Raw genomic sequence first — 16,036 nt, forward strand, 5'->3', positions numbered from 1 at the left:
TCTGAGTGAACTCCGGGAGTTGGTGATGGACAGGGAAGCCTGGCATGCTGTGATTCATGGGGTCGCAAAGAGTCGGACACGACTGAGCGACTGATCTGATCTGATCTGATGTTGACTGACTTGCAGATATTGAAGAATCCTTGAATCCCTGGGATAAAACCAACTTGGTCATGATATATGATCTTTTAAATATGTTGTTGGATTCTGTTTGCTAGAATTTTGTTAAGGATTTTTGCATCTATGTTCATCAGTGATATTGGCCTGTAGTTTTTGTTTTTTTTTTGTTTTGTGGCATCTTTGTCTGCTTTCTTTTCGTTTGGTGGAGGAGCTGGAAGGTAAGTCCTTCCCACTCAGACTCGGCTTGCTGGGCTTCTTCCTTTCTTCTAGTTCACATGGTCTGTGATGTACTTGGTCCAGCATGTTCGTAGTAAGCGGACGACATGTGTCTGTAGAGAGCTGTCCCCTTAAAGGTACTTGCCCCTTGTTCCAGGCACGTGACTGTACAGAATGTGTTTGGAACCCCTCTTTTGGAGTTAGCCTTGGATTTAGACAGGCATCTTCTTTACCTGTTTCCAAATTCTCTGGTACACTCTGGTAACAGGTACAAATGATTTTATGTGCAATGTGATCCTTAGTGATGGTAAATACACATACCTGGTTACCACAGATGCAGAACATTTCTCAAGGACACATAGCAAGAGTAGAGAAAATGTTTATTCATTTACAAACTTAGTAACATGAAAAGAAAACCTTAATTGAAATCTGGCTTGATAGAAACACAGTGCACAAAGTTAATGCCGCATTCACGGGGGCAGAAACGCTCAGTCACCCTGGGTGCCTGTCATCCCCAGGGTGCGGGAGAAAGATCCCGTTTACTAAAGGGCCTCGCACAGCTGCAGGACCACATGCTGACAGGGGTGGGAAAGGGCTGAGCTGAACTGCACATTTACAAACGCAAAGAATGATTTGTAGCCGTTACACTAGTTACCGTGGCGTTTTCATACATCCCAGGGGTTGACCAGAGAGTAGTGTTAGCTGTGCTGCTGGAAAACCCTTCACTGGAATGAGCTGTGGAAGCTTTCAACCCCACCACACCTGCCTGCTGAAGTTTCTGCCCGCCGTGTGACGCTCTGGAGTGTAAGGCACTAGAACATGGCTGGGTGGAGGAGGGCCCCAAGCCCCAGTTCCTGGTGTGCAAAGGGAATCCTGGCATCAATCTGTTGAAACAGGTGCTAAAAGTATCCCCTCCATGACTTATAATTTCTGTCCTTGAGAGACAGAAAAATGAGAAGGGAGGAAGTCTGCAAAGGATAAAAACAGGTGTATCTAAATATCATGAGAAAAATGGCCCATGAAGAAATGTGTTAATTCTCCAAGGGTTTTGCTCAGAGAAGAATCATATTATACAAGGAACAACTCTGGTGTTTAATGGACAAAGAGAAGGCAAAGACATACAAAAATACTCAGTCCTCTTAAAAAATAGTGTATCTGTAGTGGTGAGGGGCTGCAGATGCCAGCCCCAGAGTGACAATGAAGGAGCCTTACAGCTAACTCAGCACCATAACGTGGAGGGCAGAGTGGCAGGGGTGTGGGGCACATGCTCACAGGGGAGCCCTAGTCCCCTCAGGACTCACTGCCCGGCCTGGTCACTGCTGTGTACTTCACCTGCCGTCTCTCTCTCCCACTCCGCTGTGCTTGAGGCCACATGCCTGCACATGACGTGCAGGAGGAAGAGTCCTCGCTCAGGAGGAACTTCCTCTGTATGATGTTGAGAAAATGCTGCTCATATCAAGGTTTGTGAGGGATGAGTGTGGATGGATGTGCAGAAAGAAAGGAAATAGTAGGCTGTACTTGAGTATTCAACACTGTTGACCAGATCTCTATCTTGGATACTAAAGACAATCCTTGCTGACTACACTGGCCAAGAGGCAACAAAGAGACACAAAAAGGACCTTGTAGTTAATGCCTGAAAGCCAGCTGATATAGTGGTTTTGAAGGCGGAAATCAAGGAGGGGGGTCATCTCTTCAGTGACACAAAATCACTTTTCAGAAGTGCCTGTCACTCCAGCCACACATGTGGTGGTGGGGGACAGGATTAACATCTCCAATGCATGCAAAGGCAGGGGAAAGAAGCAAGCTGAAGAGTTATTCTTCACGTTTCGTTACTTTCTTGGAAGCAACAGCCCAGGAAAGAAGAGATGCAGCTAAAACTCTTGGTCTATACAAGGAGGTAGAGTCCAAGGACTGCATGCCTCCTGAAGAGAATCGAGGAGAAGTGACTTGGTGCTGCTCCAGTAGAAATGGGAACTCTGGGGCCAAGGTGAGACTGGGGTTAATCACTAGGCTAAATGGCATAGCGTGCATTTAGGGGGTACAGGGACTCCCCAGAATAGCACCTGAATGTTGTGGGAACTGTTTGGTTCTGTCTCCTGGAGCACATCCTGCCCACGCAGTGCTGTGTGACCAAAACACAAGCTAAGAGACATCAAATGGGCTACCCAGGCAGGTAGGTTTCTTGTCCCTTTTTTTGTGTGTGAAAACCTTCTCAATTAGAGCTTTCATCACAGACAAGAAATCTTCAACGTCAATCACATGACCATGGGACTTACACGTGGTACAAGTAACTAGGGGCTTATCTCAAGGGAGAAGACGCCCGGTAGACGTGCAGCCTGGATTCTCCATCTGTTTGAAGCCAACACACTTTGTATTTCTAGGTTCAAAACGATTCAACTGAATATGCTGAGAAGATTGTGGACCCCCTCTCGCAAGACAAATCATTTCAGAGAAGAAAGTTCATCCATCTAAAACAAAGAGTCCAGCCACCCCTTCAACAAACCCTCGAGTCTCCAGGAAGAAAGAGATGAGTTGTCACGGGTCCAGTCCCCAAGGAAGTGATACAGAAATGAGGATGTTTTGATTGTCAACCATGCCTGAGGCAGGAAAGAGTCACTCTCTTCAGTTTAGGACCAAACAGAGAAACCTACCAGATTCATATTGCCTATTTCAATGAAACAAAGGAGACTTCCAGGGTGAATGTAAACTGCCAGAAGGTAAATACGTAAGTTTCAGGGCACTCAAAAAACAAGTGCTGCCCCCAGAATCTTAACATCTCGTACTTTACACATAAATCTAAAATCTAGAGTTTCCTTTGGATTCAGTCCCAAATAAATTTTAATTTATAAAGACAACTTTGCAGTGGTGCCGAGCATGGGATACCTTTAGTTCTACATCAGTCTCCATCTTCCTGGGTCAGTCAGCCGGCCAACACCTGCGTTGGCGAGGGCTCATGTCCTGCTCCCTCAAGTTTCATGACTGCTGTTCTGTGCTCTCCAGCTGGGCAGCACCCCTCCTCTCTGCCTGGAAGCAGCATCTCTCAACTCGTTAAATACACATTTACATCAAAATACCAAACCCCCAACAGATTTCTAATCATGTACTCCCTCATTAATCAGTGAAGACCTTGTAAGAAGGTGGACACTGAAGTCAGTGATCAAGTGGGTAAACAGAAATCCCAGAGAAATGCCAGAGTAGGCAGAGATCTGAGAAGTTTAAGCTTCTCTAATAACATGAAAGGATCATCTTGAATATACTTACAGACCTGTCAGGACTAAGGCAGCCAAGACACCAAAGGCTACGATTCAAGTCTCTAGCAGCAATTTGTCTGCAAGGGGAAATGACATGTGGGGATGGATATCATAGTCCGGGAGATCTTAAGCAAACACAGGCAATGCTTAAAGCGAGCAGGGCCTTCTTACCCCAGTCGCTTTCTATTCCAGAAGATGTGGAGAGATGGCTGGAAAGAGAAGATGGAAGCAGACCTTGGGCTCAGGTAACACACTCTCCCCACACTGGGAGCAGAGGGCACCTCCATGTGGCTCTCTCTCTTCTCTGTAGGGGAAGCCAGACCCGGGGTCCCAGTGGCTCCCGCCCACTCAACATGGCCCCAGGCTCACTCCCTCAACCAGGGTGCCCAGCCTGTCTCCCCTGCCCTGCTCTAAATGGGGAGAAGGTCTGCTGAGCCAGCGGCTCCTGTGGCAGGGACATGGGAGGCTGACCTGAAAGTTGAGTGGGCTTGGAGAAGAGGATCATCAAGGTGGGGTGACTGAACTGTGAGGAGCTGAAGGAAAAGCAGCACTGTTTCTAGAAGACTCAGCATTGCTGAGCTGTACTTTGAGGTCAGACTCTGTCAGCTGGGAAAAGTAACCCAGAAGGCAAACTGGCCTTTCTCTTCAAACAGTGTGGCTTACTTGTCTACTCAGTCAAACAAATCAACCAAAACCCCCTCACTGTAGAGGTTAGCAAGAGATGAAGAAACTTACAGGCAGGTGGTGCTTGCCCAACAGTCTGATAACTGGGTCAGTGGGGAGACCCAGGAGGGTTAACTGTTTATCTCTGCTAACCCCCAGGTATTGCCCTCACGATGCCTCTCTCATCAGCGAGGTAGGTGGTCATCCTCCTGACAGAGGGCTCACGGAGCCAACCCGCAGCACAAAGGAACGGGAGGACGACCTGCCCGGCTGAAAGGCATAAGCTGTTCCATGACGGCAACCCACAGAATTCACAGGTTCTTCCAAGGAAACAGCTCCACGGAGATGGACACTTAGCCTGCAGCCTGCCTTGCTTCAAGACATAGCACGTGAAGTCAGGCTGTCAGCACAACCCACCTCACAAGGAGTCTGCTCCTATCCTCTGCCACCACGGGAACCTGAGAGGTGGAGTAGTGGCGACCAGCCCAGAGTATCAGGAGATGGGAGACGCAGGGGGAGGAGGAGATGGAGGGAGAGAGGAAAGCGGAAAAAGTCTACCAGGAGAGAAGAGATGGGAGGCCAAGCTTAACTCAAGAAGAGGGAGGGGTCAGGAGGAGGAGAAAAGCCCCTATGATGGTGAGAAGGAGGGGTGGCAGCGAGGCCCCCCGGCCTCACTTCCCGTGCAAGTCACTTAGCTCCACGTCCTCCTTCCGGCGCTTGTGGGTGAGGAGGGAGGGGACCGGGTACAGCTTGGCCTTGGCCTGGAACCGGTGTCCTGCAATGTCAATCTCATATTCTCCCCGGTTGATGAAATCCGCTGTCACCACCTGCTCCTCCCCTGTGTCCTCGGAGAAGTTGTGCACGAAGCCGAGACACACGTGGCGCTCCAGGGTGTAGCCGTAGGCGCTGCTGGTGGTCTTGCCCACATACCGCCCATTCCGGTAAATGGGCTCCCCCCACCACGGCCAGAGGTCCAGGTCTGTGTCGTGGTCGTCCAGGATGAACATGGTGAGGCGCTTGTACACCCCATTCTGCCTCTGCTGCAGCAGCGCGTCGCGCCCGATGAAATCCACGCCCTAGGAAAAAGAAGCGGCGCTCAGACCGTCAGGCCCCAGCGTAACCGCGGAGCACCGCCCCTCCCTCCCTCCCCGCTGCACGCGCTGGAGAATGCGGGCTTCCCACTGTGCGGGAAACCTGTGTTCCCAACACGAGACACCTTCAGAGGATCCTTGTAACAGCACAGGTACACATCGTTTTGTTTTCTAAACACATTTCAATCATGAGACCACACAGAAAAAAACAGGCAGAAAAATCTACACTTAAAAGTGCTTGTTGGAACTGTTTTAGAAAAGCAATGTTTTTATATAATCTCAACAAAAAGTCCATTTATATATTGTATGCATATATATTTATGCATATGTACAAAAAAGCAGAATAAAAAAAATTTTTTAAATTTCATTTTATATTGGAATATAGCCAATTAATATATTGGGATATTCCAATTATTTGGAATATATTAACTCCAATATAATATTCCAATTAATTGGGATATATTAATTGATTAGCCAATTAATTGGAATATAGCCAACTGCAGTCCCTTGGACTACAAAGAGCTCAAACCAGTCCATCCTAAAGGAAATCAGTCCTGAATATTCATTGGAAGGACTGATGCTGAACCTCCAATACTTTGGCCACCTGATGCGAAGAGCTGACTCACTAGAATGGACCCTGATGTTGGGAAAGACTGAAGGCAGGAGGAGAAGGGGACGACAGAGGATGAGATGGTTGGATGGCATCACCGACTCAATGGACATGAGTTTGAGCAAACTCTGAGAGTTGGTGACGGACAGGGAGCCTGGCGTGCTATAGACCATGGGGTCGCAGAGTCAGACATGACTGAGCAACTGAAGTGAACTGGACCGACAGCAGATAACAATGTTGTGATAGTTTCAGGTGAACAGTGAAGGGACTCAGCCATATATATGTATCCATACACAGATCCATGTATGTGTCTATCCATATATACGTATCCATACAGATCCATGTATGCGTCTATCCATCTATACGTATCCATACACAGACCTATATATGCGTCTATCCATATATACGTATCCATACACAGATCCATATATGTGTCTATCCCCTACCCACCACCCCAGGCTGCCACTTAAAACTGAGCAGAGTTCCCTAGGCTATACAGTAAGTCCTTGCTGGTTATCTATTTTAAATATAGCTGTGTGTTCACATCCATCCCAACTCCCCAACTATCCCTTCCCCTCATTCTTCCCTAAAATAAACTTAACAGTGATTGTGTCTGAAAAAAAAAAAAAAGAGTGATTTTAATTTTGTTTTTCCCTATTTTCCAAATTGAGTATTCTTTAATTTTACATCAGAGAAAAATACTTACCTAATCACACAAAAAGAGCAGCAGAGGTCTACTATGTTGTTTGGTAGAGAATGACTGCTAAGAGATTTTGTTAAGTGAAAAAAGTCAGGTGCAATATACCAAGTATGTAGGGCCCAAGCACCACAATTAAGAAAGCAGTGAAGGGAGACTCCTCTGCATGCTCTGCACGGATGCTCTACAGGGAGACAGGACACTGTGCTTCTGGTCAAGCTGGCAGGAGGGCTGGGGGGGCTCAGAGTGGGGAAAGAGAATTTTATCCTCTTAAATGGTGATTTAACGAATATTTTTGAATTGCCATGATCAACAATAAACATATTTCCTATAAAGAAAAAAAGAGCATTTTCATATATTACTTTTGAAATGAAAAAAAATTAGGAAGTTGAATGTAATGTGACTCATTTGTATGTTTGTGGCAGGTTAATGAATCGCCATAACCAACTCTGAAAAACTGCCCAGAAAGCACTCAGTCTAAAACAGAGCGCAGTGCCCCAAACACGTGTTGTCTATCTGTCGTGTTTCCTTAGTCAGTGTTTTACCCCTCAGGCATCCTGAGGCCTCGGCCCCTGCACACCTGTTCCCCTGCAGGCTCCCTGCCTGGAGAGCTGAGGGCGGAGTGGAGTCAGCACGCGAGTACAATACCTTGTCTAACTTCACCCGAGACTCTCCTCCGCATTCCAGGGGTGTGGTGAGGGTGTTTAAGTCCTGACCCCAGAAGGCAAAAAACTTCTCAATTCGGAGACTACGAAGAGCGTAATACCCAGCATTCCGGATTCCGTATTTCTGCCCCACGCTCATCACTTCATTGTATACGTGCAGGGCGTACTAGAGGGAGAGACGAGAGGTCGGTAATGAGCAGACCTTCAGCACTGAACATGGCGCGCGGCTGGCTGTCCCTGCTACCTGGACAGGGCAGGAGGTTGGCTATAATCCTCAGGAGCCCCATTGCCACAGCCCAGACTTAAGCTCCAGGAAAGCAGCACCCGTCTCCTCACTTCTCTACAATGTCTAGGATCTAAGTACACAGCAGCACGACATAACTCACAGAAGCTCTCTTACCACTCAGCAAACAACCAATCTCGTAACCGCCTCTCCGACAGCCACGCATCCTCCCCGCCGTGTTCTCTTGCCCCTGCTCCCCAACCCTGGTCCTTCCCTCGTGCACTGGCCCACGCTGTGAAACTAGATTTCCATGTAACTCTAGGCGTGCATGCACAACTCTGATCTGTCACACCAACTGTGGCATCTTAGCCCTGGAGCAGGTCACAGAGGACCCCAGAAAGCAGAGCCCTCCTACCACGTCCCGCAGCATCCAGTCTCTCACACTGCTTTGTTTTTGGTTCCAGATATGTTTAAGTACCAGATAACTTAAATGAGCAGAAAGTTTTCCAAATTGAAAGCAAATAATCTAAACATACTATGTTAAGCCTGAAGCCCAACAACAACAATACTGTTTACTTTAAAAACTGTAACTCAGAGAAAACAAGACACAGAAGAATGAGAAAGACAGATGTTATATAATCCACACTTAAGTGTGGAATCTTAAAAAAAAAAAAAAAAACCACCAAAAACCCCCAAAATAGCACCCAAACTCAGAACAAGAGACCAGGTGGTTACTAGTAGGTAGAGGGGTGAGGACTGGAGGAAGGTGGTCAAAAGGTATAAGCTTCCTTGTAAGGTAGGCACTAGGGATGAGGTGTACATGTGACTACAGTTGACGCTGCTGTATGATACACATGAAAGTTAAGAGTAAATCCTGAGAGGAGTTATCACAGGAAAACAATTTTTCTCTCTTTTTTATTGAAGCTGTATGAGATAGTGAATGCTATGTGTATGTAAGTCAGTCCGTTATACTGTCCACCTTAATCTTAAACAACGATGTATATAAATTATATCTCAATATAACTGGGGGGAACAAGGAAAGGCAGCTTCATCGGTATTGCAATTCTTTAATGTATATGGCTCTATTAACTGTACTACTGCAGCCAAACAGGCCTCGACTAAACAGAACAATGTGGTCAAGACGATTTTAGATGTGGACAAGGGAGTCTGGGCTATTGGTACAACACAGCCTGTGGTATGTGTGTAAGTCAAACACTGGAGATAGCAAAGGTGGGTGGAGGAGACCAGTGGGGACTGGCTGGGCAAGGAGAGTAAGAATGAGCCGTATCTTAGGTGGGTTCAGTGTCTCAGGCTGAATGCTCTGTGTCTGAGTTAAGAGGAAGACAGAGAAGAAAAGACTGAAAGCAAGTTATTAGTCTTGGACTAGAGAAGAGCAAAGGGAAAAGTAGGTCCCCACCATTTACTCACTTTCTCACTAAATGCCAGGGATTGAGGGTAAATAATCTGCCGTCTGCCACCATGCTTCTGGAAGCCATCTCCTCTAAGAGACAAGTATAACCTTCTTGAGGACAAAAACCAGCTTGAAAAGAACCCAAGCAGTGCAAAAATTACCTCTTGGACTCATGGAAAACATGAGTAAGAATGGGACCAGCCCAAGAGAATGAGGTGGAAAACAGAGCTTCCCCCTCCTGATGCGCTTTGCTGATTAATGACCCGGGAGCGGGTGGTCACACCTCAGTGACCTGATAGTCACAGTTGATCCCCTGTCGGTACAGGCAAAATGTGCCAGCTATATGTGTATCAGCTCTTCTCAAATTGTAACATTTGAGTGTGAAAAAGCAGATGAAATTTGATGGGATGGCAAATCCATGCTTCATGTAATAATTAAAAGGAAACCTAATACCATGAGTAACATGACTGATGTCAAGAACGTGAGGATGCTGAGGATCAATGCTACTTGTCACAACTGGACACAGGAAAGAAAATGCAGGAATAAAATTGTTAAGAAACAAGAAAAATGATTACTATTTGTATATGGTCAGACTGAACTCTGGAAATTCCAGAGAAACAACTAAAAAACAGCTATAAACAGTAAGACAGTTTAGGAAGGAAACAGGTTAAAGCATTAATAAACAAAAGAAAAAAGCTTTTAGAAATCATAATCACCTAGAAGATACTAGAATAAAGATACCCTTCCTATTCACAATAGCAACACCACCAAAATATTATTCATATAAATTTATAACATCTACATGAGGAAAACTTCAAAATACCTCTGAAGGTCACACACACATGTTAGGGAATGTTTAACAGGAGGATTCCTGTGTGCTCTTTTCTGTCTCTCATAAATCCTCTGTTCCTTATCAGTTCCTGGTAATGACTGGAGCAGCACGCTGCTCCCAGGACTGAGGTCATGAGATAAAACGCATGCGTGGATTTCCTTCAGTAAACATTCTCCTTACAACAAAACTGCTTAGTCACGACTCTTTTTCTTGAGATATGGATTGTCTTCTGAATCATGACCACTGTTAATTCCTTGTTTCCTTGATAACAGTTGCTGTATGTCTGGTTTTCTGATCTTTATCATTGTTGAAAGAAATTCCTTGCACAACAGCCTATATGTGCTCACAGAAAGATCATCAAAGCACCCCTGCTCCACCAGAGGCTTGGGTCCCCGTGTCTCTCGCTCTCTCTCCCTCCCTCCAGCTAATTCTCTGGAGCGTGGAAACCTGCCAAGCTCACTCTCCTGCCTGGGCTTTCAAGACCTCTTCGAGAGGACACCCTGTGCCTTCATGAGTGGCGCAAGCCCTGTTCAAGGGTTTTATTGGTTCTCTGCGTAAACCAGGGAATATTAGCTTCTTTCTCTCTTTCTTTTACTTTCTTATTGTCGACTCCAGACTACCAGGTTCCGGTCCATTAAAGGACCGCAACACACACACACAAACCCAAATAAAAAAGGCACATTCTGATTGTAATATTCAACACACGTAAGAATGTCAATTCTTCCTAACTGACAAACATAACACAACCCCCAAAATCAGGGTGTTTTTAACTAGATGATTATAAATGTTTATGAGGGAGCATAAGGAAATAGGAATTACTTTCCAGAGTTTTCCAAGCTGTGAAGGAGGAAAGCATTACCAAGTATTAAAATGAACAATAAAGACTCAATAATTAAGATAATATGGTCCTGGATAAACAAAACAGAATAAAGGTCCAGAAATATACCCAAATGTAGCAACTTAGTATGTGATAAAGGTAGAATCTCATGCTGATTGGTTATCCATGTTAGAAAAAATAGCTTGATCCACAGCTCATAAAGTGTACCAAGAGACAGTGCAAAAGGTTCGTGCATTTAAATATTTAAAAAGCCCCACAAACCCCTAAATAGCAATAACACAAACTATAAATAAATTAAAAAATAAAAAACCTGAAAACACCAGAAGAAAAGAGGAAAAATTTTATAACTCTGGGGTGGGGAAGCCTGTTCTATGTATCAAAGTTTGGAAGCCACAAAAGGTTGATCAATTCACCTACTAAAAAAATAAATTTGTTTTTGCAACATACGGAACATTTTCCATAATAAAAAGTAAAATGAAAAAAACCCTTCAACATGGTAAAAACAACAACAACAAATCAAGACAAATGGAAAAAAAAATTTACAACTTAACAGTAAGGACTGTCTGGTTCAGAGAAATTAGGTAAAAAGACTAATAATTTAATACACAAATGGACAAAAGATAGAGCCAGAACATTCATTCATATAGCACTTACTAAGCATTTACTATGTGCCAAGCTCCTCTGTGCTGGTGATACAGAAGTTAAATAACTCTGCGTTCAGCAAACCTGTATTTAAAACGGGTAAACTGTTGAACAAAATAAAGAAAATATATATTCTGAGAGACACTGGTAAGCACCCTGAAGAAAAACAGGGAAGGGGGCTAGGGAGGAGGGGGCTGGTGGATGCAGCTTTAAAGAAGGTCTCATCAAGAAGGCGAGGCGAGACCAGACCTGAAGCAGGTGTGGCCCTCAGCCTGGTGGCACTATGAAGGACAGACTGCCAAGGACAGCTGAGGGCAGGCGGAAGGGCCCCGAGGCTTCAGACGTTCGCCCAGCAGGGAGTGAAGGGCCGGGAGCGAGAGCCAGGAAGACGGGAGATAGGAGCAGCCCCGAGAAGGGCAGGCGGAGCAGTGCGGGCCTGCGGATAGGCTTTTACTCAGAGGGAGCCGGGTTTTGAAAAGCAGCTTGATCTCTTGCATAAAACTGCACTGACAAACTGCTTTGCACCCATCGGCCCAAAGAGTGACAACCTGGTGCTGGTACAAGCAATAAAGAAAAAGGGACTCTTGTACACTGCGGAACTTTTTATAACAGCCAAGGATGAGAAACCCCATAAATGTCTATTAATAGCAGACTAGTTAAACTATGATTCAGGGCCTTCCCTGGGGGTCCAGTGGCTAAGATTCTGCACTCCCAATGCAGGAGGCCTGGGTTCCATCCCTGGTCAAAGAATGTGCTGCAACAGACTGAAGATCCAACATGTTGCAACTAAGACCCAGCACAGCCAAATAAATATTTTTAAAATAAATGATTGAACTATATAATGGAATACTGTAGCACTTTTATTAAAAAATGAAGGAAAAAAGGAAAAGGAAGCTCTTTCTTAGGTCCTGGCAGGTGAAGATCTGTAAACTGTTTGGTAAAACAATCAAGATGAAGAAGTGCAGTATGCTTCCACTTGTGTTTCTAAAAAGGGGTTGTGAAGATGTCTTTGAACTTGCTTCCATATGTACAAAACTCTGACGTGATATAAACTAACAATTATATCACTCCTGGTGGCTGGTGAGAACTGGTCAGTGGCGCTGAACACATTTTAGAGATGTTTAATTTTAGACCATGTGAATGTTCTAGACCTACAGAAAACAGTAAAAATGTCACACCCTCTCTCACGCAGCTGGCCGCAGCGAGGAAGGCTGGCAGACGGGCTCTCTGCGCACCCCCACCCCTGCCCCGTGGCGCTTACCTCTATGGGGATGTAGAGCATGAACCCCGGCTCGCCCGTGTGCGTCATGCTCATCACCCGGATCCCATTGGCGTAGCCCACGCTCATCTCCTGTGGAGACCAAGGGAGGGGGTCACCGTGGAGGTGTCAGAGGATGAAGGTCTCAGGAGCCCTCTCATTAGCTCTGCACCCTCCCTGCGTCTGACCCTGGAGGAGACAGACACATGTGAATGAAGCAATTTCTTCCCTGATGGTCTGTTTCCAGGCAATGGGGTCACTAAGCGCACAGCCCAGCCTCTTAACGCCCAGCTCAGGAGTGCCAGCCCAGCCGCTGGGGGAGTGGAGGCAGTCTTGGACAAGCAGGAAACACTTCTCTCCACAAAGTCCTGCTGAAGATCTGCTGTAGTTTTAGTCAAGACGTCAGGAGCTATGAAGAGCAGGCAAATGCTCCCTGGCAGACCTGGCAGACCAGCCCTGGGCACCTGCCCCAGAGAAGACGCTGGTTCACCTGCTACCCTGGGGGCAGACACTGAGCTCCCCGTGTTCTGAACATGTTTCCAGCAGCAGTGACCCAAAAGGGCCTCTGACTCAACCGTGCTCTGTGGTGGGGTGTGCGGAGCCCCAGACGGCCCCCAGCAGGCTGCCTCCGTGGGGAGCAGGTTGGGGCAGTGTGCTGAGGCACAAAGGTGTGGGCAAGCCTCTTCTGAGCAAAGAAAGGGCTCTGACAGGGCCGGCCGACAGCTAACAGAGCTTTCTGCTGCTTTAACTGTGCCACAGAGAACAGAGAGCTGTGCAGTCACTTAAGAGGAACCTGACTTCAGTCTGAACTTCAAAGAGCACCCCATCAGTAACTGTCGCAGAGCTGCCTGTGACAGTTGCCAAAACACTGGTCTGTGCAACCTCTCCATCTGCTGCTTCCCAGAGTGTTCAGCTGTCCTTCCTTTCACTCAGTTGCACTTTGTTTCACTCAGATCTAGTTGCCAAGTATAAGAAAGAAAACTACGTATGTTGTTTAGGGATTCACCTAGCCATTTCTTATCTGAAGGGGCACCACATACACAGAAGTTACTTTGTGTGTGGAAAAGAGGAAGCTCTGCATGGAGAGAAGGGACCTGACCTTGGCTGGGGTTTCTTGGCATCAGTGTCATAATATTACAACATAAAAATGTAATCCACTGCTACAGAAAGCAATGGGCTTCCCTGATTGGTCAGCTGGGAAAGAATCTGCCTGAATGCAGGAGACCCCAGTTCAATTCCTGGGTCGGGAAGATCGCCTGGAGAAGGGATAGGCTACCCACTCCAATATTCTTGGGCTTCCTTGTGGCTCAGCTGGTATAGAATCCGCCTGCAATGTGGGAGACCTGGGTTTGATCCCTGGGTTGGGAAGATCCCCCTGGAGAAGAGAAAGGCTATCCACTCCAGTATTCTGGCCTGGAGAATTCCGTGGACTATACAGTCCATGGGGTCAAAGAGTCAGACACGACTGAGCGACTTTCACTTTCTCAGAAAGCAAAAAATATATAGAACTGATAATTGAGAAAAGTTAGGTCCACTTTAACGACATCAAGTTTATTAAATAAGAAGACTGTCAAGAATGGAAAACAGTGGATATGCTCATTTTGTTTGCTTAACATAAGAACACACTCTGTGGATGTTAACACCATAATGAGAACATGTAATTGTAATCTCTATATAAGAACATTCCCTGCTTATTTAAAAACTAGAAGTTTTCCAGTACTCACCTTGCAAAACAGACTTGGGAAGTGGTCTGGAGTCATGGGGGCATAGGACAGCTCGGACAGCACGTCTACAGCTCGAGGACCAATCAGGTTGAGGGCTAAAGGGGAAAGAACAGGACATGTCTGGCTGCTCCAGGTGAACAGCTGAGCCAATGGGGAAGGTCTGTTCTGGACTTGCTCACCTATGGCCGGGTCTGGGTGGCAAGACCGTGAAAACCTTCCTGTGTTTAGGCAGTCCTAGGATGCACCTAGATTCTGGCAAACACACTTCTGACAAGGCTGCTAAGTGCTGCCACTGACTCCTGGCATGTGAGAGCCTGGCCAGTTGTGGCCTCTTCCTGGGTACAAAGGAAGACGAGCCTCTACAGCCTCCTCTGCAGGGAGACTGGGAGCATGAGGCCAGAGGACAGGAGTCCACTCCCAGGGCTGGCCCTGAACACCTGCACAGGTCCCGCTCCCCTCCTCTTCCCAGTGCAGGTGTGTGATGGAAAAGTCCCAAATATAAATCAGTAACAGGAGAGCCCGAGGAGAGCTGCCCCTTTGCCGGGATCTGTGACAGCAGCTGAGCACATCATGTATCAGATACCCTCAGACAGACTGGAAAACAGGCTGGCTTCCATAAGCTTCTAGTTTTCCAATCTGGTAGCAAGAAGGCCATCATATTTGCTACGATGAACTCGCCTCTAGTGGAGGCGAGGCAAGGGTCCTTTAAGTGAGAAGCAGGGAGGGGTTAAGCTGGAATTAGGGGGCAGAAGAGAAAGGGTTGCTCCATGAGAGGACTGCTGAGGGGGAGATAATCAGGAAATAAGTTAACTATCTTTAAGAAGTATTTACTTACTAAAAAAAAACAAAAACTAAGGGGAAATTGTGACGAAAACAATACTTACATGATGAATTAAAATAATTTAATAATGAGTCATCCGTTAATTCAACAAATATTTGCACTCTGATTTGCAGCCAAAGATGGAGAAGCTCTATACAGTCAGCAAAAACAAGACCAGGAGCTGACTGTGGCTCAGACCATGAACTCCTTATTGCCAAATTCAGACTTAAATTGAAGAAAGTAGGGAAAACCACTAGACCATTCAGGTATGACCTAAATCAAATCCCTTATGATTATACAGTGGAAGTGAGAAATAGATTTAAGGGCCTAGATCTGATAGAGTGCCTGATGAACTATGGAATGAGTTTCGTGACACTGTACAGGAGACAGGGATCAAGACCATTCCCATAGAAAAGAAATGCAAAAAAGCAAAATGGCTGTCTGGGGAGGCCTTACAAATAGCTGTGAAAAGAAGAGAAGTGAAAAGCAAAGGAAAAAAGGAAAGATATAAGCATCTGAATGCAGAGTTCCAAAGAATAGCAAGAAGAGATAAGAACGCCTTCTTCAGTGATCAATGCAAAGAAATAGAGGAAAACAACAGAATGGGAAAGACTAGGGATCTCTTCAAGAAAACCAGAGATACCAAAGGAACATTTCATGCAAAGATGAGCTTGATAAACGACAGAAATGGTACGGACCTAAGAGAAGCAGAAGATATTAAGAAGAGATGGCAAGAATACACAGAAGGACTGTACAAAAAAATCTTCACGACCCAGATAATCACAGTGGTGTGATCACTGACCTAGAGCCAGACATCCTGGAATGTAAAGTTAAGTGGGCCTTAGAAAGCATCACTACGAACAAAGCTAGTGGAGATGATGGAATTCCAGTTGAGCTATTCCAAATCCTGAAAGATGATGCTGTGAAAGTGCTGCACTCAATATGCCAGCAAATTTGGAAAACTCAGCAGTGGCCACA

The 16,036-nt window shown here is 46.0% G+C and overlaps 1 protein-coding gene across 2 annotated transcripts in view; it reads right to left on the reverse strand.

Annotated features, from left to right (window-relative positions):
• Positions 1 to 692: 692 nt before the first annotated feature.
• PDPR (pyruvate dehydrogenase phosphatase regulatory subunit) overlaps positions 693 to 16,036 on the reverse strand; it is a 45,532-nt gene continuing 30,188 nt past the window's right edge. For both annotated transcript variants that reach the window (XM_010850731.1, XM_010850730.1), the window contains exons 15-18: positions 14,239 to 14,333; positions 12,518 to 12,607; positions 7,294 to 7,476; positions 693 to 5,323 (exon numbers count right to left, since the gene is read on the reverse strand). In XM_010850731.1, the coding sequence (XP_010849033.1) occupies positions 4,919 to 5,323; positions 7,294 to 7,476; positions 12,518 to 12,607; positions 14,239 to 14,333 (773 nt within the window). In that variant the 3' untranslated portion in view covers positions 693 to 4,918. The remainder of the gene's footprint in view (positions 5,324 to 7,293; positions 7,477 to 12,517; positions 12,608 to 14,238; positions 14,334 to 16,036) is intronic.

This window comes from Bison bison, unplaced genomic scaffold (assembly GCF_000754665.1).
Source record: "Bison bison bison isolate TAMUID 2011002044 unplaced genomic scaffold, Bison_UMD1.0 scf7180017864295, whole genome shotgun sequence".
Taxonomy (NCBI): domain Eukaryota; kingdom Metazoa; phylum Chordata; class Mammalia; order Artiodactyla; family Bovidae; genus Bison; species Bison bison.